Source organism: Leptomonas pyrrhocoris, assembly GCF_001293395.1.
Source record: "Leptomonas pyrrhocoris isolate H10 chromosome Unknown, whole genome shotgun sequence".
Classification (NCBI taxonomy): domain Eukaryota; phylum Euglenozoa; class Kinetoplastea; order Trypanosomatida; family Trypanosomatidae; genus Leptomonas; species Leptomonas pyrrhocoris.
In genome coordinates, this window is record NW_015438383.1 from 139,121 (window position 1) to 163,004 (window position 23,884).

Below are 23,884 nucleotides of genomic sequence, written 5' to 3' on the forward strand. Positions count from 1 at the left end.
AAGCGGGAGGCGAGAAGCGAGAAGCGGGAGTTCAGTCAGCAGCAGTGGCCGGGAGAGGAGCGTCCACCGCGGAGAGCGGCACGGAGGAAAAGAAAAAGGTGCGGGCAGGCGTCTCGACGCTCCGTCGGCAAAGGCTGCGGTGCCAGGGGCTGACATCCGCAGATCGGCACCGTGAGCCCGTCGCCGTGCAGCCCCACGCGGCTCCAGAGGCCGCAGCACTGAGACCGCAGCAAGACAGCAGCGCCTCGAGAAACTACGCAGGCGGCGGTGCGCTTCGCAGGGCAGCGGTCAATCGGACTCGGTTTCCAGTGGGACGCAGCGGACACCTAGAACAGCCCGGACACAACCGTCGGCTGTGAGCACGTTGGGAGCACAGGACTTGCTGTGACGCCGCACATGGACCAGTGCAACGGCGGGCGGGCGGCGTCTGCACGGGGAGGACGCGCACCCGCCACATAAACAAAAGCGGAGAAGCAAGAGGGAACGCGGTGCGAGGAGCTCCACACGTTACGCACGAAAAGGGCTGATGGCGCAAGAAGCAGCGCTACCGCGACGGAGGCCAAAGAGCACGGTGGTGCAGCACACCGAAGGGGGAGAGGAGAGGAGAGGAAAGACACCTGCGTGTGTACGTGCGGGGGCGGGCAACACACACGCCTTTCAGCTCCAAGAGAGACGCAGAGACACACACCGTCTGCTGGGTGCTGCGGCGAGGCGGAGACAAAAAGCGGGCAGCGCGCGCGCACCGTTTCCGTGAACTCGCGCCGCGCCACCAGCCGTGTGAGAGAGCACACGGAAAGCAGATGCTCACGGCAGAGAGGAGGCGGTAAGGGCACCGAAGAGAAAGCCCACACAGCACACGCAAACAGAGGCCAACGGCGAGCGTGCATTGGGGGGCGCACATCCACGCACACGCACAGCTCCGTTTGCACGCGCAGACGTGTCAGCCAGCAATACGAAGCGACGAGAGCAGCACCACACGCCGCGAGCGCTCACACCTCTGCACCGTCGTCGAGCACGGCGCGGACACCTCGGAGGCGGTCATGCCCTCGTCACCGCTCACACGCGGCGGGCCGTGGCCGCACACCACGGTGCAGAACAACCGCCAACGGTCGCCCGCACCGTCAGCACGTCGCGCTGCACAACGCGCGCAGCAGCCGTTCAGCAGCAGCACACCAACACACGAGGAGACGCGTTCACGGTGGCTGCCGGTGCAGGTGCCGGCTGCGCGCGACGCCTCATCCGGCAACGATAAAGGGTGGTCTCGCAGCAGCAGCCGGCACCGCTGCGTCACCACGGCTCAGCAGCACAAATGCGAACGGGCCGTCGCTGTTAGCCTGCGCTTGCTGCACGCGGCGGTGGCTGCCGGGCAGTGGCAGGGAGGGAGGGAAGGTCCGCCAGCCGATGGGGATGAGGAGGGAAGCCCGAAGACACCACGGCGATCCGCGCCACGTCCTCCCCGCCGGCCACGGCTGCCGCGGCTGCGGCGTACGCGGAGGGCTTCGCTGCCGTGCCATTCAGCACACCGCCGCGTCGCAACGGCGCCGAGGTCTTTCGAGAGACGCTCGTGGGGGGCGGAGAGGGTGCCACCGTCCACAAAGCGCGATGCGGCTGCGGTGGCCCACACGGCACGCAACAGCTGCGTAGGGGAATAAGCGAAGATGATTTAGGTAGAGAAGGGTGAACGGGGGGAAATAGGTTGGAAGTAAAGGTTGGGTAGAAGATGATTCAACCCGTAGAGCACAATCATTATTCTATCTTAAAGTACAGGAGGTAAGAAACTCTTAAGCACCGGTGAGTTTTCTGAGAAAGTACCATACATTCTATTTTTGACGTTTTGGGATTACTAGCGAAGCGGTAGCTTTCTTTTACAGATCCGCCTCCAAAGCTGCCCTTCGATAGTTTTTCCCCTAGACAGGAGGTGACGGCTTGATAGCGCGCCTGCCGGGTTGTCCGCCGACCGCACGTAAGCGACGGACGCAAAAAGATGAAGCGTCGGGAGCAAGTGGAGCGCTCGTTGAAGCTCAGGTAGTAGGACCTGAGACTTCGTGGTTTTTATTGATTTTTGGCGAAAGAATGCTGCACCGTGGTGATATCCACCCCTATAGCAACGTGTCCTTCCAATCGGTGAGCAAAGGCTTTTGAGCCAAACAAAACGGCTCTCATTGCGGCCGACGCAATCATCGGCGGCGTCGAGCTCCAAATACCACCGGTGGAGCCGATTTCGCCAATACCAAGAGAAAGCAACGCGCTCCCCATCCTTCTAAAGATGCGTCCGTAGTGAGCACCGAGGAGGCGTTGGATGCCAGGGAAGGCACCACAGGCAAATTCCCTAAAAGCATGGCGGAACCGCCGCCGACACAAAAAAAAACCCGAGAAAGCGGAAAGGCGCGCGGGGTCTGTCTCTGCGATACGACCGCGATGGAGCTGGGGGCAATCAGCGTCGGACCAGTTTCACAGCAGAATAACAATCAACCGTCCATATCGCTGTAGTGATGACTCGGATGCCTTTGAAACGCTGGGATGGGAGATGTACTACCTCTTTCACGAAGTTCTCTTCCTCTCCACTCACCCGAAGAGTTTGGACATTAAGGCTCTACGTCACGATGTGGACGGTGAGGTGGGCGACGGCTGCTACGGCGCGATTGATCACCGATGCATGGGGCGCCGGTACGCAGAAGCGTACTTACGGTTGGCGTGCGGGGCGCCCCTCAACGCAGTCCTTATACGCAAAGCTCAGAAAAAAAAACGAGGGAAAGCAGCCAATCAAAAAAGCATGAATGGTTGGCCAGTAGAGGCCCGTGGGGGTCGCAGGAGCAGCCGTTGACCCCATGCTGTCCCACACAAAGGGCGGGCACACCTGCAGCGTCACCGAGACGACTCAGTCGGCCACGGTGCCGCGGTCACCACAACGCCCACTCTACGCGGCTCCGCTGTTCACCGCGCGGTCAAGGTGCGAACCCGCGCAGCAGGTGCAACGGCCTCGATGGCCGATACTACTACTACCACCAATTTGGAAATCGATGCACCCGCGACGACGGCCCGAGGTCTCCTCCGGTCCTTAAGGAGGCCGCAGAAGAAATGGGGAACCCCCAACACGAACTCGTGAAAAAAACATATAAGCCGGGAACCGATACCGATCGACGACTTGAGCAGTCCCGAACGAAGAAAGATAGCTGCAGCAGTCAACGAAGCGGCGTTGAAAACTTCGGGAACCTCAGACCTGGTCCCAGCGTACACCGGTTCTCACACGATATGTGCGTTTTCCGACTGCGCATCAGCTGCCATCGGACCACCAGTCGATCGCTCTTTTCGTGGGGTCGCTGCACCTCAAACCCTCCAGCGCTCTGCAGTATGCCGGGATCCTGAAGCGCTGTGTGGACAAACCAGCGGATATGCTGGAGATGTACAGGAAAGGGCTGAGGGAAGAAAAGGCAGTGACGCCGGTACGTCAGGCAAAAGCCATGACCTACGACGATTATCTGCGCATCCGGAAAGCCATCAAGACGACTCGCGACGCGCTACTGCTTCGAGGTGGCTTGGCTGACGGCCAGCAGATGGTCGGACGTGGAGCTTCTTCCGCCATCCGCCTTCCTGGCGCACATGGTGGGCCCATCCCTCCCTGATTGTCGACTTTTTGGTATTCTCCAAAGCCGCTCAAGAGCGAGACGGACCGGCCGGACCGCTACGTGGTGATCGGGCGGGAAAGATGCCGGGGTCCTTCGGGAATTCTTGCAGACACTCCCGCTGGAAGACGAGCCGATGGCGCAGAGCACCACAGCGCAGATGGGAATGGTCTTGGAGCCTTACGGCTACACCGCGCACTCCATCAAACGCGGGGCGCTGGAGCACGTAGCCAAGAAGATCTTCCAGCAGATGGCGCAGAAGCCCGCGGGCCCAAACCGACTGTCGACCCTGGGGGAACGCGGGGACAACCCAGAAGCGTTGCCTCGCAGTACGGTCCATTACCTGAAAGCGCACACGGCTCTGCTGACAGGTACGCTGGCAACCACGGCTTTGATGGCACAACCCTTCCTGCCGTCCAAGTAACTTGGGATGCAGCATGGATTGAACCGGAGGCAGCTTCAGTGAAGCACGCCTTTCGCCACGCTCTTCAAAGGCAACATAAAGATACACGAGTCGCTACGATGCAGCAGACACGGACGTTGCCGCTGCAGAAGGTAGGCGTTGCGCCGCTGAACCCGGACCGCATTTTGGAACGGATGAACGGTCCGACGAGACGCCGCTTTGACTCTATTGGGGCTACCGAGGACAAGGACTCGCATGACGCGTACGAGCCGGGTGTGCCGTTGACAGATATCTCCCACCATTTGAAAGACATGCACAAGGAAGCGCCGGGTTGATCTACCTTAAAGCCATTTTCTTTCAGTTGCCACCTCCTTTAGTGTGGCGCTCGTGGTTCCGGTGCCGGACGTCAGAGGGTACACTGGTGCAGCTCACTCGCTTGCCAATGGGCTTCCGCGTTAGCCCGGAACCGCCCCCACACTATTACACAGGTGATTGCTGGAGACAGCGAGGTTGTAAAACCGGGATTTGCGTGCGATGAGGCGCTCTTGATGCCAGTGTGGATCGAACAATGTGCGGGCAGCTGGCGGCCGTGATAATGTCGTGAGGTGGTTTGCCAACACTCTGCGTACCGGCGCCCCATGCATCGGTGAACGATCGCGCCGTTGTGATCTTCACTCACCTCGCCGTACACATGATGACGTACGGCCTTCAAATCAAAACTCTTGGGGTGAGTGGAGAGGAAGAGAACGTCGCGAAGGAGGTAGTACATCTCCCATCCCAGCACTTCAAAGGCATCCGTGTCATCACTGCAGCGGAATCGGAGGTAAAACTCCATCAAGCGCTTCAATCACTTCACCGCGAAAGTCATCGTGTGAGGGACGGCTAGCGTCAGAGTATCAACAGCGGTAGCGGGAGCCATTGTCATGGCGGTCGTCATGAAGGCGCTGTAGTTGCCCACTGCCCCCGGACCTTTCGTAGAAATCGGGGGACGTCACAGGATAATCCGGAGTCATGACCGTCTTCCAACGACCGGTCGTCATCGTGGTGGCCCTCCTGTCGCCCGACTCACTCGGTAGACTGCCCTGCCCCCCCCCCCCTCCCCTCTGGGAAATCAACGAGTCCATCTGCCGTCATCCGACGCTGCGACACGTGTGTGAGAGGCATCCGCTGAGCGGGAGTTGTTGGTCGGGCTGGCGAGTGAGCAAAACCAATTTTGACTTCCTCACGCCTGACTGGTGCAGGGTTTGTTTTCACGTACGGCGGAAAAGCTGAGGGGAATGCCGGTGCAGACTCCTGCGGGGAGGCCTGGTACTGTGCGTACCGTACAGGCTGAAACGACTCTCTCGACCTAGCCCCCGCGAGCTGCTGAGTTGGTGATGGCGGCGACGGCGGGGATGTACGCGGCGTGAGTGGACGTCCCAGTTCTCGGTCACGCGCTCGTCTTGCGGCGACGCCAATAACTTCCTGCTCTTCTCTCGGTTCCGAAGAGTCGTCAGAAACAGGGATCGGCCCTGCTTGAGCAGCTTCCGTTGATGCGGGTGTAGTTTAAGCTGCGTTGCCTCTGCGCTTAAGCTCCTCGTCTCCCCGGGAATTGTCTCTCGCGCTCTTGACAGCGGGCGTCGCGCCCCTCTAGAAGATTGCCTCGCTCTTTCTGAAAAGCGTCACGTCCGTCCGGTAACGCCCTCCCGCTTGTACTGGCTTGCTGTCCAATCCTTTGCCAACGACTCTTTCTCGTTCCTCAGAGCGTCTCGCTCCCGTCGTACCGTATCAAGGTTGGAGATCGCCCATTCCCATTGCGTCTGACCGATTTTTAAGGTCCGCCATGAGCTCCCACCACTTCACCGCGAAGGCTATTGACGTCACCGAGGAGCTGATTCCGCATGGCCGTCAGCTCGGTGCCGCGCCCAAGCTCGCAGTCGAGTTCCTTTTTGCAAAAAGGCGATGTTGTCGTTGAGAATGCGCACATCGGCTTCTGCGTCCTTCACCGAAATGAGCGCTTCGGCCGTTCGTTGTGCGTCTTCAGCCCTGAAGTCTGCCTCCCTGGCGGCAGTGCTGCATGTAACACTACTCCAACACGTCACCATGTCGGGGATACTGCGAAGTCGCACATGCTTAGTCGAGCGTTGGACAGCAGAAGCGCCCCTTCCGGAGTGCTCACCAAGACGGAGTCGTTTTGCACGTAAGCCTCAGCGTGGAAGGCATAGGGGGCCACCGTCCTCCTTTCTCGCTGCCGGGTTTAACGAGGCCGCCGACCGCTATTTGAAAAACCTCTCGTAGTGCCCTCTCCAAGGCCGCCCACTCTTCCGCTGTATGTGCGAGGAGTGGACCGTCGGTCTGGCAGTTTAACGTGGTACGCACTTGTGGACTACATTTAGGTGGGAGTTAAGAGAAAGAAAGAAGAATTACCGACAGCTGAAGACGATCGTTGGGAAAGAGGAGAAAGGGGAAAGATGGTTAGAGCAACGGATCACGGAGACGCTTCGCTTCCCATTGTCATCCATACATCCAATCATTCCTCGCTCCGGCTTTGAAGAAACAGTAGAGTGAGTCACAGAGAGAGGTATCATGAATTACCATAATAATAATAGTAGTAATAATAATAGCCATACTGTTCTACTGCAGCTACTTCGAAAGGAAACAAAATGAAATTAAAGACGAGCTTAAGCGGTTCGGGAAAAACAAAAAAAGGGGCGATCAAGAGAGGAACAAAACAAAAAGAGAAAACAAGCTGAGCATTAACCCTCGTGACGCAAGCACCATCAGTAACAATCGAAACACATCGGAGCATCTTTAGTCGGCTACTTCCACAAGCAGAGAGGCGACAAGGAAGCGGGGAAAGAAGACAAAAAGAAAAGTCACATACAAAGCGGATATCCTTTACATCTCATACACCGGTCTTTTATTGTTGTTGTTTAAACAAAACAAACAAAAAATGGTTAGATTATCCTCAAGGCACGGTTTTTTTTTTTTAGTAATTGAGAGACGGTGCGGGAAGGGAAGTTTCCTGCGGACTCGGATCGCCTGCACTTCCGCCTCGTGGGGTTGGCAAAGGGCCGGGACGGCGGGAGACAAGCAAACGGGCCTCTTCTGGCGAGGGGTCGCCGAGAAGCGGGGGGGAGGGACGAGAAAGGAAGAGTGTACACCGCACGGCGTTCGACGCCTCTCCCGACGTGCTTGTTCCTGTCGCGCACTTTCAGAAAGAAAGAAAAGGCCAATTATAAACGGAAAGAAAAGCGGGGCAGAAAATGCAGACCTTCGCGGAGCGTGCGGTAAGGTCACCAGAAGGAGGAGCACTGCCAGGGAAGTCAAACGTCGCCCCTTTCCCCTTTCCGCCACGAAGCACTGCACAAGTTGACCATTAGCCCATTGCTTGCTTCAGAAGAGCGTCACAGCCTTCGGCACCACGCTAAGTCGCGCTTTCCTTCGCACAGTCTCAGATGAGCCGGAGCAACAAGAATGAGCGGAGGCTCTGGTGCGAACGGCGGCGGAAGACAAGGATAATAAGGCCACGCACTGATCACGTGATAAAAAACAGAAGAAGTGTCCGGCGCTGCAGCGTCTATGTTAGGTGCACCAGCATAGCGCGTCGCGGGGCAGTCAGCTCTTCAGAGAAACACAGTTGTACTTCACACCCACACACACACACACACACACGAACAAGAAAGTATCGTGGAACGACGGCGGTGGACGGCATTTGGCATTCCTCGCTTCATCGGCCGTGCACTCTCGCACACCACACATCTAATCTGGAGGATGCCGCAAGAGTAGTAGAATGAAGAAGAGCTTTGACGCAATGCAGCGTTAGTCAGCGAACGCTCAGAGAGCCACAAAAACACAACCAGAACTTCCACGCGTGCGGCGGCTCTCACGCCACGGAGTGTCCGTCTTCCAAAGAAAGAAAAAAAAGCGTGCCCCTGCGAAGACGCGTGCCGTTCGCTGGAGCGTTCAGCGCCTTCCCCTCCCCCCACCCTCCCTTGGCGCCCAGCTAGGTTGTCGGTGTGGTTAGACCCCCTCCGTTGGCGTCGCGCATTGTACGGCTTTATCGAGTGCATCGAAGGCGAACGCCACGTACGGTAAGCTGTACACGCTGACGTTGTCGCCCGGGGAGACGAAGGAGTCGATGGGCGTCATATTGTAGGTCCAGCGCACCTTGGGGACCTTGTTGTACCCCGTCAGGTTGTGGGGCACATGAAACGCCATCCAACGCCTTGCCGCTGCCGTCGCTAGCTTCTCCACTGTGTCATTGCACACCTTCGACAGCGCGGCCACCGCGTGCTCGTGTCGGAAGAAGTACTGCAAAAAGTACTGATCAGAGGGGGAGACGTGGTGCATCAGCACGGAGAAATACCGTACCCAATGGTAGTTATCCAGATCGAAGTGGCGCGTCTTGTCCTCCTCCACGTACGTGGCGCGGTGGAAGGGGCAGACCTCGCGAATGCGATCCCGCCTGTCTCGCAACACGCGGCCCACATAAGCGTCCTCAACGTCCATGACAAGAGCCTCATACGCCTCTTTCAGGGATTCATTATATGGGGTCACCGCCAGATGCACCGCCTCCGCATTCAGCCGGTCCGTCGCCTCCAGCACCACCTGAACCAGACGGCGGTGCAGCATGTACCCACTGCCTTCGTGGTAGCGTAGGTAGTTCCAGAGACTACCACGCATCCAGCTGCCCCAGTAAATGCACTCCTCCGTCTCCGCGACGCCCACCGCATCGCGCACCTCCGGCGGACTCCGCACACGCTTGCCCTTGAAACCAGCACGCATGTAACGGACGTCGCTCATGAACTGCGGCACCTTCAGGTACGTGTCGTCGTCGCCCTTCATGATGTACGGCACATCGGGGAACGCGTGGTAGGCGTACTCCAGCCACAGGACGGTTTTCTGCGTCATCCCAACCTCCACCGGCAGGCCCCAGTTGCCACCCTCGCCCAGCTTCTTCTTCGAGCTCGGGCGCCGGTCCGTCATCATGTCCACCCACACCATGTTGCGGTGCGCCAACGCCTCCTGCCACAGCGCAGTCGACGCGCCGCACACGAACTCCGCGGCCGCCACAGCGGCGGGACGCACCGGCAGCGCCAGCGCAGACGCAAGCTGCGACAGCCACGTCGCGTCCGCGCCGGTGCCCGCAGCGGGCGTCGCAGGCCTCGACACGATCGCCGCACACGGCGACTCGGCCAGCAGCGCGTCACCGGCGCCCACAGCGCCAACATCAACCGCAAGCCGCACGCGACGCTCAGCGTAGCTCCGCACCGCACCAGCAGCACTACCAGGCCTCAGCAGCACCGCAGACGCGGCCTCGTACTCCGCCACCGTCGGCAGCAGCGGCGACACGTCCAGCACAGCGTGCGGCTGCTCGCGCTCCGCAGCAGCGAAGATGTACAGCGGCAGCAGCGCACCGCGGAAGTCGTTCCCGCTCCGCGCAACCTCCGCGTACGACAGCCACGTGTCGCGCTGTGCATCACGCAGCGACGACCGCACCGGCTGGTCCGTCGACGGGATCCCAAGCACCACGAGGTACGGCGACGTCCCGCCCCTCAGCCCCACAGGCGACGCGCCACGGAACTGCCGCCGCACCGCGTACGACCGCAGCACCCAGCTCCACCGCGCAAGCTCAGCGCCAACAGCTACGCCGTCCGTCACGCTCGCCATCGCAAACAGCATCGGGCCCGCAAGCCCAAGCGGCGCGCTCGGCGTCGCAAACACAGTCGCAGCGGGCAACGCGCCGTCCGCGGACGCAGTGGACGCACCAAGCTGCCGCGCCACAGCAGCCGCGTGCGTCGCGTTGTCCAGGCACTCGTCGCACAGCGCATCCACCACGCGCAGCGTCCACGACGGCAGCTGCGACCGCCGCATCACCGTCGCCGACGCACCACCGGCCTGCGAGTTGCTCCAGCTGGCGGCTGTTGAGACACGTCAGCGGCGCCTCGTGCGTCACCGCCACTGACAGAGTCGCGTTCCACGCAACCGCCTCCGCTCGCACCGCCGCATCGTTCCAAGAATACCTCGCGTCGTCCGTCATCGCCATCCAGTTCACAACGCACAATGACAGCACCGTCAGCGTCAGCAGCGTCAGCAGCGTGAGCGGGAGGACAACGCGGCGCGCCTTACGTCGGGAGCCGCACCACATCGTGAGGGACAGCTTTAGTGACGGAGTGCAGAGCCGGCTGGAGTTCACCAGGCGATCCGACGCGGTGGAAGAGCTGTCGAGGTCGACGCTGGGTTTGCCGGCAGGCTCCGGGAGCACCGTCGTGAGGTTCCGCGCGTGCGGGGCATCGAGGCGCTTGGTAGATCGCATGTGGGGATTGGTGGGCTTCAATCTATCACCCCTCCGGTGCTGCGGGGTGTAGCTACGTCCTGCTCCTGCGAACTCTTCCTTTGCGTTTTGGCGGGGAAGGTGCGCAGCTGGGTGTGCTCGATTCAACTCCGCACTTTATTACTTTATGGTACTGCGGGGGAGGAAGGAGGAGGGAGAGGTTCCGCCCATGCAACTGTGGTGGGACGGAGGGGGCGAAGGGGCGAGGGGGAAGAGCAAGAAGGCGGGCTGTCGGTGTGCGTGAGAAAGCGGAGTCGCTCGCACGACGCATGAAGCGTTACACCTCTTCCAGCCGTTCTGCCGCAGGCTGTGGTGTTAACTAGGGAAAAGGAAAAATAATAATAGAAGAGGTCTGGGAGTTAGTTCGTGGCAATATATACTCCCTATACCAGATGCCACCCTAAAAATAGAAAATAGTAGGGACCTGAGGTGAACTACGTCGGGCGTGGGTAGAAGCTTCTATGGCAGTTGTGAAGGAAGCGGCGTCGCACACACTGCACACGGAACGCCACCGTTGAGGACAATACGGAGAAAGAAAAGCGAATGATGCGACAGGAACGAGAAAAGAGAAGACAGAGGAAAAAACAAAAGAACGATGAACAGCAACGAATGGAAGAAGAACACTATGTATGTAGGAGGTATGTTTGAGACAAGAAGGAAGGAGAGGGAGAAAGCGTTGTAGGGTCACACAGCAGAAGAAAGGGAGAAGGGGGCGGGGAGGGCATCAACGGGTGAATGAGGCGAAGAGGAAAAAGCTCGTCGCACGTCGACGTCGATGCGGTGCGGTAGATGTGCATCACAACAGCCCTTGTTTGTTACTGTTGATTTTTGATGTGTGTGTGTGTGTGTTGGACATCATTGCTATTATTATTATTGTTGTACTATTATCAGTTTATACGGAACTCCAAACGCAGTGACGTACACGCGTGCGTATGGCTGCTTCGCACTACGCCAGCTTTCTCGCTTTCTCCGGCAGTGTTAGCGCGGTCCGGATCGGCTCTCGTCGCTCGCTATGATGTACATCGACTGGAAATAAAAGCATTGGTCCACTTCACCTGTGAGGTGCTTCTCTTCTTTTTCGTTTTATATATATTAATTACGTACGTAGCTCTTCACAACGCCTTCCATCAATGAGTCGTAACTTCAAGCACTATTTGTTGTCGTCGGAGCTTCTTGTGTTTCTCCGTGACCTTGGAACCCTTCCCCCCCCCCCTCCTCCTTCTCCTTCTCATCCTAGAAGGTGCCCTTCCGTGGGCGCTTACTCCACCAGCACGTACTTCTTCGTGTTCTTTTTATAATGCGGAACTGAGTGGATGCCGCCGCGCACCAGGTGCTCAAACCCCCACCGGCGGAACGTCACGTCGTACACCGCGACCCCGTCCTCTTCCCGGACAACAAGCTTCTTCCGGTTTCGCTCCACCGTGCCGTGCGGCGCCCACTGCGCGAGAGGGAATTGGTATCCGTCGGTAGCCGGGTGCTCGAGCCGCGCCTGCGCCTGCGCCGCCGCCTCCACCGCCTTCGCGGCCTCCTCGACCCCGCCATCCATCGTCGCCGGCTGCGAGATATTTGCGCTAAAAAGGTGCTCGTGGTGGAAGTAGTAGTCGATGAACCGCATGTCCGCCGGCAAGCAGCGGTGCAGCACCACCGAGGCCCAGGTGATCATGCTGCGATAGCCGCGGCGCAGATCGTGGAAGCGGGGGGAGCCTTCCTCGATGAAGGTAACACGGCGGTCTGGACACAGCTCCTGTGCGCGGCGCTGGCGGGCCTTGAGGGTCTTTCCGATAAAAAAATCTTCCGCGTACATGCCCGCGTCGCGGTAGTAGTGATGGAGACGGGGGTTGTAGTCGAGCATCGCCAGCCGCAAAAAGTCGACTGAAGCGGCGGCGGCGGCGGACGACGGTTTCTCCGCAGCCGGCTCGAGAATCACCCGGGCAAGACGGCGGTCCAGCAAGTACAGCATGCCGACAAAATACGGAACGTGGTCGTACTGGCCCCATAAAAGACCCCAGTAGACGCACGCCGAAGACGCGGTGGCGCGTTGATAATCTGCCGCCGCCGCCTCTGCTGCAGCGCTGACGGGTGTCGTACGTGCCTGGTAGAGCGCGTCGTCGGCAGCACTTGCTCTTCCATCATCGCCCGAAGCAGCAGCAGCATCAACAGTATCAACAGCCGTGGTGGTCGTAGTAATAGTGGTAGTAGTGGCCACTGCATCACGCGTCTGTCGATCACCGTAGATGTACCACATGTCGCTCACCAGTTGCGGAACCTTGACATACACGTCATCGTCGCTCTTGATGATGTACGGCACATCGGGGAACGCGTGGTAGGCGTACTCCAGCCACAGGATGGTTTTCTGCGTCATCCCAACCTCCACTGCCAGGCCCCAGCCACCGTCCTCGCCGTGCTTCTTCTTCGAGGTGGGCTGGCGGTCCGTCATCATGTCCACCCAGAGCATGTTTCTAAAAGACAACGCCTCACGCCAGAGCGCGGCGGAGGCGGTGCAGAGGTACCGCGCACCACTCGTAAAAGCTGGGGAAGTGGGAAGGTCGAGGAAAGCGCGTAGACGCGTCATCGCCGGCGCCGGCGACACCCCGGCTTGGTCGTACACCGTCGACGTCATCACATGCGAGCACGGCGACGTCCACCCCGCGCCTTTGCGCCAGTCCGGACGCAGAGACATGCGACGCTGCACGTACGACATATTGCTGTGCACGTGCGGCGTCCGCTGCTGGCCCGCCGCGGCGCCCGCGGAGGAGGTGACGAAAGCAGGGTCCTCCGGACGATAGTGGGGATTGTACCGCTCCCACGCTTCGTAAAATGCGCTCCCGTCACGGAATTCACGCGTCGTGGGCAGGAAAGCCTCGGCGTCGACCGTCAGCCCGATGTCCTCGTCTTGCGGCACACGCGACCGATCCTCCTCACCCGCGCTTGAGCTCGGTTCCCGCGCCGCGAAGATGTACAGTTGAAGGAGCGCCCCGTCGAAGTCGTTGTCGTGGCGCGCAACACGGCTGTAGCCCAACCACGTCTCCCGCTGTGTCGCGCGCAGCGTCGCATGCCGGGCGTCATCCACGCTAGGGATCCCCATCACTGCCGTGTAGGGAGGCGCGGACAGACGCTGATGGCGCACGTGCGGCCCGGTGTCGGCCGCGGCGGCGGAGGTGGATGCCGCGCGAGGGTTCCACCGTCGACCGTGATGTGTACCAGTTCGCCGCATCCACGCCCATCTGGGTAACTCGCCCGCGATGTCCACATCGTCCGTCACGCTGTGCATCGCCAGGAGAAAAGGACCGATACGACCGAGGGGGGCTGCGGGGGTGGCAAACACTGCGTAAGGACCGCTGTCGTTTATCATGTCCTCCGCAGTCGACTCCATTAGCGCATCGGCTCCGCGTACATCCACGTTGAGGTGATGCTGCTGGTGCTGTATATCCTCTTGTGCGCGATGGGCCATCAAGCCAGCCGCGGCACGCTGCACCGCCGTCTCCCAAGCTGGGCCTTCGATGCAGTTGGGACACCCACGCGGCAGCACACGCAGCGTCCACGACGGCACCTCATCCGCTCGCAGCCTGCGTGGAACGTCTAACTGCATGCGCTGTACGACGTCCTTGTGGTGCACCACCACCGCCAGCGGGGACTCCCACGGCGGCAGCGGCGCCGGCGCCATCCAGGCCCGTACGCCGCACCACAGCAGAACGCCTAATACGACAAGAAGCGACAACCATCGCACACGACGAAACACGTAGCGCCGCAGTCGATGCAGGTACACACCGATGGCGTGCTTCACATCGTGCCACGACGCTCTGCCACCGCCCTCTGCGCCGCCACCCACGACAGCAGCGCTCAGCGTCGGTTTGTAGGCACGCACGCACCTGAACACCCCACGACATACACGTTGCGGGAAAGCAGCTTTCGGAAAGCACGCGGGGGCCGCAGAAAGCGGCGGTAGCGGCGGAGTACAGGCGGCGGCGGCGGCCCAGCGAGAGTCAGAAACGTTTGCCGACGTGATACCGGCGCTCGCACTCGAGTTGGTCAAGCCATGACAGCTGGCGAGGTCCATCACCGACGGACGTCCCCCGACAGTATGCTCGCTGCCGCAACCAGAGCTGCTGCCGCGGATGTCTCGACTGCCACAACGATGGGGAACGCGAAAGGAGTACCGTTCGTCGGTCGACACAGCAGAGGCAGGGCCGCCGTCGCCGAACTCCGCCGGGGTGGAAGAAAACTCCGCACGGCCGGCGATGTGCCACCCGCCGCGCCGCTCAAACATGGTCGATGACGCAGACAGACACACACACGCGGAGCGGGGAGGGAAAGGGCAAGGGAGAAGATACGGAAACGGGAAAAGAAAGAAAAGAAGAAACGCACCGACTGGAAGCCCAAGCGCGCTAGCGATCTTCAACAAATATCATGCGAGATCTGCTCGCTCTTGCGTGTGAACGCATATATATATGTGTGTATGCAATCAGGATAAAAGAAAAGGAGAAAGAAGAGATGGTGTGTGCGTTCACTGCACTGGATGGAAGTGGAATCGAACACGCTGCGGGAATGCCCGCGTAATGAGAGTACCTCTCTTGCGAACAGACCCCCCCCCCCCACCGAAAACGGAGAAAAAAGAGGGGACAAAGAAGGGTAGAGAAGCTCAAGTAGAAGAGATGATGATAAGAGTAGGAACGTAGCAAAAAAAAACCTCGTGCTTTCTTCCTCCTGCTATCGCCCTCTCCTCCTACCTCGCTCGAGACGCCACGATCACCGCAGAGCTGGATCGCGTGCTTGCACTTCATAAAGTTGGACATCAGGTAGAAATAGAATCTGCCTTATTATTTTCGTCTTTTCTTTTTTCATTTAGTTTTTAATTCAAAAGCAAGAAGCGAAGCTGACGAAGCTGCAAGCCCCACCGTCAACGAGCGAATACATATGCTCCGACTATTCTTCCCAGCAAAGTTCAGCCTTCACTATCTATCCCCCTGTTAACAACAGACAATGACGAGAAACAGACGTGGAACATCAAAAACAGGGAAAAACAAATACAAAACGAATCCTCAATCATATCTTCCGTTGAGGAGGCCGCGGTGGAGAGAGAGAGAAGAAAAAAAAAAAAAACGAGTACGTCAGATGTTTTCGTTTTCCTTTTCTCAAGTGTGTAGGTGTGTGTGTGTGTGTGTGTGTGTGTGTCACAGAGTGGCGCGACGTGCGATGATGATATTCCTTTTTCCGCTTCGAACGCTATTTTTGTTTCGCCCACGAACAACGTACGAAAACAAAAACAGTCGAAGAACTCCTTTTTACCCTTGTAGAGTAAAATGAGGACGACTTCACAGACGAACACGGAGGAGAAATGATAATAACAGTAATGCTAATAATTAGCTAGCAAATTCGAGGATAAATAGTACGTAAATACACACCAAAAGATCCAGCCAGGTGCATTCATTCTCGGTTGTTGTTTGAAAAGACATATACATGAGGGGGGGGGAAGACAAACAAAGTTGTGATTCCCATTATGCTCACTCTTATTCTGTTAACTTATCAAAAGCAAAAACAAAGTGGCAGACTTACTTTCGTATTCGCCTCCCAAGCGCGGCGGTGCGGGCTCGGGGTGGGCGGGACATGACGACAACGGAAAGTCGACAGCTGGAAGCTAGCGGAAGGGGAACGCGAAAAGAGGGGGGGGGTAAAGAATGGTACGAAACACGAAAACCAAAACGGTACCGCTGCCTCATCTCAGCCACCCCATCCCCCAACCACTCCACGCCCCGGCGCTACGTAACAGATGTGCTAGCCGTATGCGCAGACTTCTCTTGGTTGGTGAATCCGCGTCCGCTACGGCAAGCCCTCCTCCACAGCGCGGCACCCGTCTGGACCTGTCCGCGGCGCCAATTCAACCCGCAACCTCTCACGGTCCGGCGCAGGCGCTTGGCTTCCCTCCGAGAATAGTAGCTGCCGGAAATGTGGACACGGTCGGCAAGCAGGTATCCTCAACGTCGCCCCCTTAAAAATAAGAAGGAAAAAGGAAAGAAAGACAAGCACAAAGCGCTCATCGGACATCAACTGCCATCGATACCGACCGCCCTAGGAAGCACAGCGTCGCAAACAAGAATGACGTCTAAATGGGAAGGGAGGGAGGGGCGCAGCGAAAGCTGCCAGCCTTCCATTCAATGACCACACAAACGAAGCTCATTCGAAATGTGCAATCACTACCACAAGCACTACAACAGCACCGAAAAAGAAAAACACTAACCTTCATCATCATTTAGGGTTTCCCTAAATTTTCCTGGGCACTTCACCCAGCACAGCGGTACACATCGAACTTGCACGCATCTTGAATGGTGAGGCGTGCCTCTTACGACCACATCGACGTGTAGTACGACACCATATACCCGGGTAACGCGCCGTGGCACGGCAAGCCGCGGCCCCAACGACGCATTATCACGTTCATGGACACGGAAGAAAGCGTGCTGCCGCGAAACACCTCTACATTCGTCAGCATGAAGAAGTCAACGGCCATCGCACAGATCTCCGCAAACGCAAAGTCGTACAGCCTACGTGTGAGCACCACCTGACGCTCCTCTTCGCTGATGGGCTCGGACTGTACGCTCCGATGGGTGTTTAGTCGGCGGGTCTCAGCCTTAAACGCTGCAGCGAAACTCATGTTAACGCGGGCATCATACGAAGCCACAAACCGGTGAGGACGTACAGTCGCTGCGCCCCACGTCGAGCTGCGTTGGCGGCTCAGCCACATCTCGGCCAGTCGCTGCTCCACCTGCTCAGCGATCGGGCCGCTTTGGTGGTCGTAGGCCATGAAAATCGTCGGCACAAGCTGCGCAGAGGCCGCCGCGTCCTCCGTCATGTTGTGCCGCATCCACTGCGTGTACTGCCGGTACAGCTCTGCCACGCGCGTCCTCGTCAGCGCGCAGTCCAGCTCCATGTTCCGCACTGTCGACAGCGGGCTCGACCAGCTCGGGTTCGCCCGATCAAGTTGGAAGCGCCGATCAATGGCCACGTTCGGTCCTTCAATCCGTAGCGCCTCCGCCCTGCAGCTGCCCTCGCGGCGACGAATGTGGAACCCGATCACGCCCTTGAAGTTGCCGGGCTTCAGCGCACCGCGCACACCCGCCGCATCACCGGCCTCCCTCAGTCGCGGCCAGTTGTAGGCAGCGGCGGCTTCCGCGTAGAAGCGGTCCGCCTCCTTCGTGATGTTCTCCGCAGGCCGCAGCAGCCCCATCAGCCGCGTCTGCTCCCGCAGCGGCGGATGCACAAAGAACGCCATGCGGCTGCTCAGCACCGCCAGTCGAGGCTGCGGCTTCGTGGCGGGTCTGCTCTCATGGGCACCACCGAGCAGATCAACGAGCAGCGTGATCGCCTTGCGCATCCGCGCCACCCGCACGTACGGCTCCTCACCGCCGTCCGGGAACACGTCCTTCGCCGTGAACTCGTCCTCCGTCTCCACGAAGTGCATACCATCGGCGCGGCCGTCACTCACGTTCGTCAGGGGCGGCTCACGCAGCTTCGAATCCTCAAACCACGCATCAACGTTGTACCGCCGGCCGCCCGCGTCGGTGCGGGGAGGTACATGCCACCAGTCTCCGGCGAGTTCATCGGCCCACTGCTTCGCATCGCGTGGACGCGCAACGCCACGGTAGTTGAGGCGGCGCAGACTCATCGGCTCGCCCCGCGCCTCCAGCTCCTTCAGCACACGCCGCGCCTCGGCGTACGACACGAGGCAGTACCCGCCCTCGCGGCGCAGCGCGTTGAACCCGTACACCTTCTGCGCGTCGTAGCGGATATACGGAATGTAGTTTTCCGGCGCAAAAACGGGGACGATGAAGGTGCGGTTCGTCCTGTGCGACAGCGCGAGAGTGTGCAGCATCTCCTGCACCTGGTTGTGCTGCCGGCCGAAGCGGCCAATGTGCACCGACATGAAGTGCGGCGGGCACACCACCTCGAACGGCTCCGGCCTCCTCGACGCCTCGTCGCGGCCAAAGCGCACTACAACGGCGCTCCCGTCACCCGTCAGCTCCACAGACGCGGGCGGCTGCACGTCACGGTCCACGTCCGTCTCGCGCACCGTCGCAGTCCCGAAGTACGGCGGCGCAGGCAGCACCGTTCCCCCACCGCCAGCCACACGCAGTGGCCACGACGGCAGCCGCGGGTACGACACGTCCATCGTCGCAGCACCAGCGGCGGCAGCGGACGCAGCAACCGGCCGCACCTCCGCCAGGAACGCGGGGCACCGGTCCGCACGCCCAACAAGCGTCCCCGCCCCAGCAGCGTCGTAGTCCACAAGCACCGCAGCGCTCACACGCGGGGCCGTCCCGCCGTGCGCAAGACTCGCGCCCTGCGCAGTGCCGAGCAGGCCAAGACTGATCAGCTGTGCGAGACACCGCGACACAACCTCCGACGAGCTCGGCCACGCAGCAGTCGACGGCCCGCGCCCCGCGCTGAAAGTCGGCGCATCGTCAAGCCGCACGTGCAGCACCTCCGTCACCGTGTGCTGCACGGCTACGGCAGACACGGCCTCCGTCGCGTGGGCGGCGCGGCCCACGTGCACGTACACCAGACCGTCCGTGCACAGCGCACACGCCTGGTCGTCCGGCCGCACGCGCATCGGCGGCAGCACGGACTCGTTCACTCCCTTAAAAGCGGCGGCGTCCTTCCAATCTCCGGGGCGGCGGACGTCACTCGCGCTTGGTTTCTCGCCCTGCACCACCGTGGACACTTGAATCCAATGCACGTTGGCCACAGACACAAACACGAGCACGACCGCAAACAGCGCGAGTGACAGGCGCAGCATGTGCGGCGTGCGACACACACATCGCAACAGTCCTTTCGCCACCGCCGCACCTCCGTTCGCGGAGGCGGGTCTCGCCGTCGCAAGGGAGACTTTGTTTGCCTCGGTGCGGTGCTTCATTGGGTGTGTTGGACGCTGTGCAGCTGCAGCGTCAACGGAAGCGTAGAAGGCAGTACGTGTGCAGCGCGCGGGCTAGCGCGTCGTTCAACGGAGCACGGTTGACGGTATAGAACGGCGTGTTCCTCGGGCGCGGCGCAACACATTCCGGTTGGGGAAACGCTCCGGAAGGCACGCAGGAAAATACACAACCAATACGGTTAAGGGGAGAAACGCAGGCGGCGACGCGTACAATCGATGTCTTTGTTGCGGAAAAGCTGGCGTTGTGAGGCGCCGCAGTTACGTCGCCACGTGCGGAGGAGGAAAGCGGGCGCCAAGCGAGGAGCCAGAAAGGAAGAAAAGTAGAGAACAGGAAAAGGATGCGAGATGGGCGAGGATGGATGCGGTTGACGCACAACGTGACCGGCCTGCGACGTCCTCGCAGAGCTAGCACCACGCAGCCGCTCACGGCGCTCCCTGAAAGGAAAGGACAGCGCAGATGGGCTCAAGCGCGAGAAGCAAACAGACCCGCACGCGTCGCGCATCGCGCAACGCGCAGCGGAGGGGAGGCAGAGCAAACGCCAGCGCAGCAGACGCCGTCCCCTTCACCATGGAGAACGCAAAACGAACTCCGACAGACAGGTACGGTACAAATCTAGCACGGCGCTCAACACCTGCATGAACTAAGAACTTGGGAGAAAGCAAGAAAAAATATATATCTTGCTGTTCTCCTCCACCAAGCCTTTATGGCACGCCTCTCATGGGTCCTGCGCGTGCCGTCGCCAAACAGTTCTCACCGCACCCTGTAGGGGCCGCAGCAATTACGAATGTCTCACAAACACCGGCGATGAACGCACCGTCACTCAAGGCACAAGAGATCAATGTATCAGCAGAAAACAGAAAAGAAGGAGGGTCACTACGGCCACGCCGGAGAGAACAACCGGCACGTAAAGCGTGGAAAAGGAAAAGGAAATAAAGCAGCCGATGGGATGCTCCAGCGCCAACTCGCGCATGCACTTCCTACCCGCTGTTGCTAATTGAAGAGCCCAAACAATACCACATCGACGTGTAGTACGACACCATATACCCGGGTAACGCGCCGTGGCACGGCAAGCCGCGGCCCCAACGACGCATTATCACGTTCATGGACACGGAAGAAAGCGTGCTGCCGCGAAACACCTCTACATTCGTCAGCATGAAGAAGTCAACGGCCATCGCACAGATCTCCGCAAACGCAAAGTCGTACAGCCTACGTGTGAGCACCACCTGACGCTCCTCTTCGCTGATGGGCTCGGACTGTACGCTCCGATGGGTGTTTAGTCGGCGGGTCTCAGCCTTAAACGCTGCAGCGAAACTCATGTTAACGCGGGCATCATACGAAGCCACAAACCGGTGAGGACGTACAGTCGCTGCGCCCCACGTCGAGCTGCGTTGGCGGCTCAGCCACATCTCGGCCAGTCGCTGCTCCACCTGCTCAGCGATCGGGCCGCTTTGGTGGTCGTAGGCCATGAAAATCGTCGGCACAAGCTGCGCAGAGGCCGCCGCGTCCTCCGTCATGTTGTGCCGCATCCACTGCGTGTACTGCCGGTACAGCTCTGCCACGCGCGTCCTCGTCAGCGCGCAGTCCAGCTCCATGTTCCGCACTGTCGACAGCGGGCTCGACCAGCTCGGGTTCGCCCGATCAAGTTGGAAGCGCCGATCAATGGCCACGTTCGGTCCTTCAATCCGTAGCGCCTCCGCCCTGCAGCTGCCCTCGCGGCGACGAATGTGGAACCCGATCACGCCCTTGAAGTTGCCGGGCTTCAGCGCACCGCGCACACCCGCCGCATCACCGGCCTCCCTCAGTCGCGGCCAGTTGTAGGCAGCGGCGGCTTCCGCGTAGAAGCGGTCCGCCTCCTTCGTGATGTTCTCCGCAGGCCGCAGCAGCCCCATCAGCCGCGTCTGCTCCCGCAGCGGCGGATGCACAAAGAACGCCATGCGGCTGCTCAGCACCGCCAGTCGAGGCTGCGGCTTCGTGGCGGGTCTGCTCTCATGGGCACCACCGAGCAGATCAACGAGCAGCGTGATCGCCTTGCGCATCCGCGCCACCCGCACGTACGGCTCCTCACCGCCGTCCGGGAACACGTCCTTCGCCGTGAACTCGTCCTCCGTCTCCACGAAGTGCATACCATCGGCGCGGCCGTCACTCACGTTCGTCAGGGGCGGCTCACGCAGCTTCGAATCCTCAAACCACGCATCAACGTTGTACCGCCGGCCGCCCGCGTCGGTGCGGGGAGGTACATGCCACCAGTCTCCGGCGAGTTCATCGGCCCACTGCTTCGCATCGCGTGGACGCGCAACGCCACGGTAGTTGAGGCGGCGCAGACTCATCGGCTCGCCCCGCGCCTCCAGCTCCTTCAGCACACGCCGCGCCTCGGCGTACGACACGAGGCAGTACCCGCCCTCGCGGCGCAGCGCGTTGAACCCGTACACCTTCTGCGCGTCGTAGCGGATATACGGAATGTAGTTTTCCGGCGCAAAAACGGGGACGATGAAGGTGCGGTTCGTCCTGTGCGACAGCGCGAGAGTGTGCAGCATCTCCTGCACCTGGTTGTGCTGCCGGCCGAAGCGGCCAATGTGCACCGACATGAAGTGCGGCGGGCACACCACCTCGAACGGCTCCGGCCTCCTCGACGCCTCGTCGCGGCCAAAGCGCACTACAACGGCGCTCCCGTCACCCGTCAGCTCCACAGACGCGGGCGGCTGCACGTCACGGTCCACGTCCGTCTCGCGCACCGTCGCAGTCCCGAAGTACGGCGGCGCAGGCAGCACCGTTCCCCCACCGCCAGCCACACGCAGTGGCCACGACGGCAGCCGCGGGTACGACACGTCCATCGTCGCAGCACCAGCGGCGGCAGCGGACGCAGCAACCGGCCGCACCTCCGCCAGGAACGCGGGGCACCGGTCCGCACGCCCAACAAGCGTCCCCGCCCCAGCAGCGTCGTAGTCCACAAGCACCGCAGCGCTCACACGCGGGGCCGTCCCGCCGTGCGCAAGACTCGCGCCCTGCGCAGTGCCGAGCAGGCCAAGACTGATCAGCTGTGCGAGACACCGCGACACAACCTCCGACGAGCTCGGCCACGCAGCAGTCGACGGCCCGCGCCCCGCGCTGAAAGTCGGCGCATCGTCAAGCCGCACGTGCAGCACCTCCGTCACCGTGTGCTGCACGGCTACGGCAGACACGGCCTCCGTCGCGTGGGCGGCGCGGCCCACGTGCACGTACACCAGACCGTCCGTGCACAGCGCACACGCCTGGTCGTCCGGCCGCACGCGCATCGGCGGCAGCACGGACTCGTTCACTCCCTTAAAAGCGGCGGTGTCACCCATCGTTGCTGCCCCTGCCCTCGTGTCAGCTGCTGCTGGGCAGGTCGTTGCTGATGGTGCTAACGATGGAAACAGTAAGTGCAACGAAAACCACCACGGAGAGGAATTATATGCGGCGTACTCGCCGAGCGCAGCGGCAACGTCTCTCTCTGTCTCTCTTCGATGTTGCTCACTCTGTGGATACCTCGCACCGGTGTTTGAGGTTCGAACGGCGCCGCGGCGGGAGGGCGGCGGCTCCATTGCCGCTGCTCCGATCGCTTGGTTTGGTACTCATTCGTGCACGCTTGCCGGTGCGCATCTTTTGTGGCTGGTGTTGGCGGACGTCTGAACGATCTCGCCGGAAAAAGAGGTGGGATACGCGCGAGAGCATCTGAAGGTGTAATAAAGCGCTACAGGTAGAGAAAGAGTAGGAATGAAAAGAGCGGGCTGGATCGTGAGCGGAAGGCCTGTTCGTCAGTAGGTCCGTTTCCTCGTTATGATAGGTTTTATGTCAGCGTGGGTAAACACGTGTGTGTGGGTGTGTGTGTGTGTGTGTGTGTGTTCTCGTGAAACATAGAAGAAGGGTGATTTAGGAAAAACAGTAGTACTCTTAAGAGTTGGAGCAAAGGTGTGAAGAGAGAGGGAGAGGGGGAGTTCATTTGTTGTCATCGGTGGTGTCTGTTAGCTCCCCTCCCGCCAAGATGAAGCACACGTAGTAGTAGATAGCTAGGTAGGCATGTGTATCCGTGCAGTCCGAGTAGCACACACAACCACGCGCGATAATAAATATTAATAAAAACCTGTGAAAAGGGAAGAGCAAAGAGAACGAGAAACAAGCGAGCAGGTGGAGGAGTCGTTGGGCGAGAGAAGGAAAGCGACGGATAACACGTTCTTCATCGCATATGAAAAAGAAGAACAAGACAGGGGAAACGCCGCGGATACGCACTGTAAGGAAACAAAAATCGGAAACAGAAACCGGAAAGGAGAAGAAAGCGAATTATTGCAGGACAGAAAAGGGAAAAAGGTGGAGAGAGAGAGAGAGATAGGATATTCGCTGTTGATTTTCTTTCTGGCGTTTGGCGTAGGATCATCGTGCACGTTTCCAGATTGTGGCGCCGCGGGATGCGATCCTGTGTATCACCATTATTATTATTATCATTTGGGGTTTTGTTTTCTTCGAAGGGATTGGTATAGCAAAGCATAGGTATCCTCCACAGAACATATTTAAAATAAACTTTAAAAAAACAATAGTTATATGTAGAAAGAGTCATATAGAGGTGTGCTGAGTCACGAAGGGGTAGGTGTGTCCAACGCGCAAG

General features: G+C 59.7%; 7 protein-coding genes across 10 annotated transcripts; all 7 read right to left on the reverse strand.

Moving 5' to 3' along the window:
- Nucleotides 1-326: 326 nt before the first annotated feature.
- Nucleotides 327-1,637, reverse strand: ABB37_08884 (hypothetical protein; the record flags this gene model as incomplete). Its single annotated transcript, XM_015808032.1, has 1 exon — nt 327-1,637. The coding sequence occupies exon 1, from the start codon at nt 885-887 to the stop codon at nt 327-329; it is 561 nt and encodes a 186-aa protein (XP_015653317.1). The 5' UTR covers nt 888-1,637.
- A 2,795-nt stretch (nt 1,638-4,432) lies between these two features.
- Nucleotides 4,433-4,861, reverse strand: ABB37_08885 (hypothetical protein; the record flags this gene model as incomplete). Its single annotated transcript, XM_015808033.1, has 1 exon — nt 4,433-4,861. The coding sequence occupies one exon, from the start codon at nt 4,859-4,861 to the stop codon at nt 4,433-4,435; it is 429 nt and encodes a 142-aa protein (XP_015653318.1).
- Nucleotides 4,862-5,885: 1,024 nt separating this feature from the next.
- Nucleotides 5,886-6,439, reverse strand: ABB37_08886 (hypothetical protein; the record flags this gene model as incomplete). Its single annotated transcript, XM_015808034.1, has 1 exon — nt 5,886-6,439. The coding sequence occupies exon 1, from the start codon at nt 6,108-6,110 to the stop codon at nt 5,886-5,888; it is 225 nt and encodes a 74-aa protein (XP_015653319.1). The 5' UTR covers nt 6,111-6,439.
- Nucleotides 6,440-8,028: 1,589 nt separating this feature from the next.
- On the reverse strand, nt 8,029-10,966 carry ABB37_08887 (phosphoglycan beta 13 galactosyltransferase 6 (SCG6); the record flags this gene model as incomplete). Its single annotated transcript, XM_015808035.1, has 1 exon — nt 8,029-10,966. Exon 1 carries the CDS (start codon nt 9,880-9,882, stop codon nt 8,029-8,031), a length of 1,854 nt encoding a protein of 617 aa, XP_015653320.1. The 5' UTR covers nt 9,883-10,966.
- Nucleotides 10,967-11,600: 634 nt separating this feature from the next.
- On the reverse strand, nt 11,601-14,768 carry ABB37_08888 (phosphoglycan beta 13 galactosyltransferase; the record flags this gene model as incomplete). The annotated part of the gene is made up of 1 exon (XM_015808036.1): nt 11,601-14,768. Exon 1 carries the CDS (start codon nt 14,607-14,609, stop codon nt 11,601-11,603), a length of 3,009 nt encoding a protein of 1,002 aa, XP_015653321.1. The 5' UTR covers nt 14,610-14,768.
- A 1,911-nt stretch (nt 14,769-16,679) lies between these two features.
- ABB37_08889 (phosphoglycan beta 12 arabinosyltransferase (SCA1)) lies at nt 16,680-19,502 on the reverse strand (the record flags this gene model as incomplete). The annotated part of the gene is made up of 1 exon (XM_015808037.1): nt 16,680-19,502. Exon 1 carries the CDS (start codon nt 19,128-19,130, stop codon nt 16,680-16,682), a length of 2,451 nt encoding a protein of 816 aa, XP_015653322.1. The 5' UTR covers nt 19,131-19,502.
- Nucleotides 19,503-20,243: 741 nt separating this feature from the next.
- ABB37_08890 (phosphoglycan beta 12 arabinosyltransferase (SCA1)) lies at nt 20,244-23,511 on the reverse strand (the record flags this gene model as incomplete). Of its 4 annotated transcripts, none has more annotated exons than XM_015808041.1 (1): nt 20,244-23,511. In XM_015808041.1, exon 1 carries the CDS (start codon nt 22,587-22,589, stop codon nt 20,244-20,246), a length of 2,346 nt encoding a protein of 781 aa, XP_015653326.1. In that variant the 5' UTR covers nt 22,590-23,511. The 4 variants fall into 4 exon arrangements, with proteins under 4 accessions (XP_015653326.1, XP_015653325.1, XP_015653324.1 ...); XM_015808040.1 differs by having other exon boundaries at nt 20,244-23,366; XM_015808039.1 differs by having other exon boundaries at nt 20,244-23,056.
- Nucleotides 23,512-23,884: the final 373 nt, after the last annotated feature.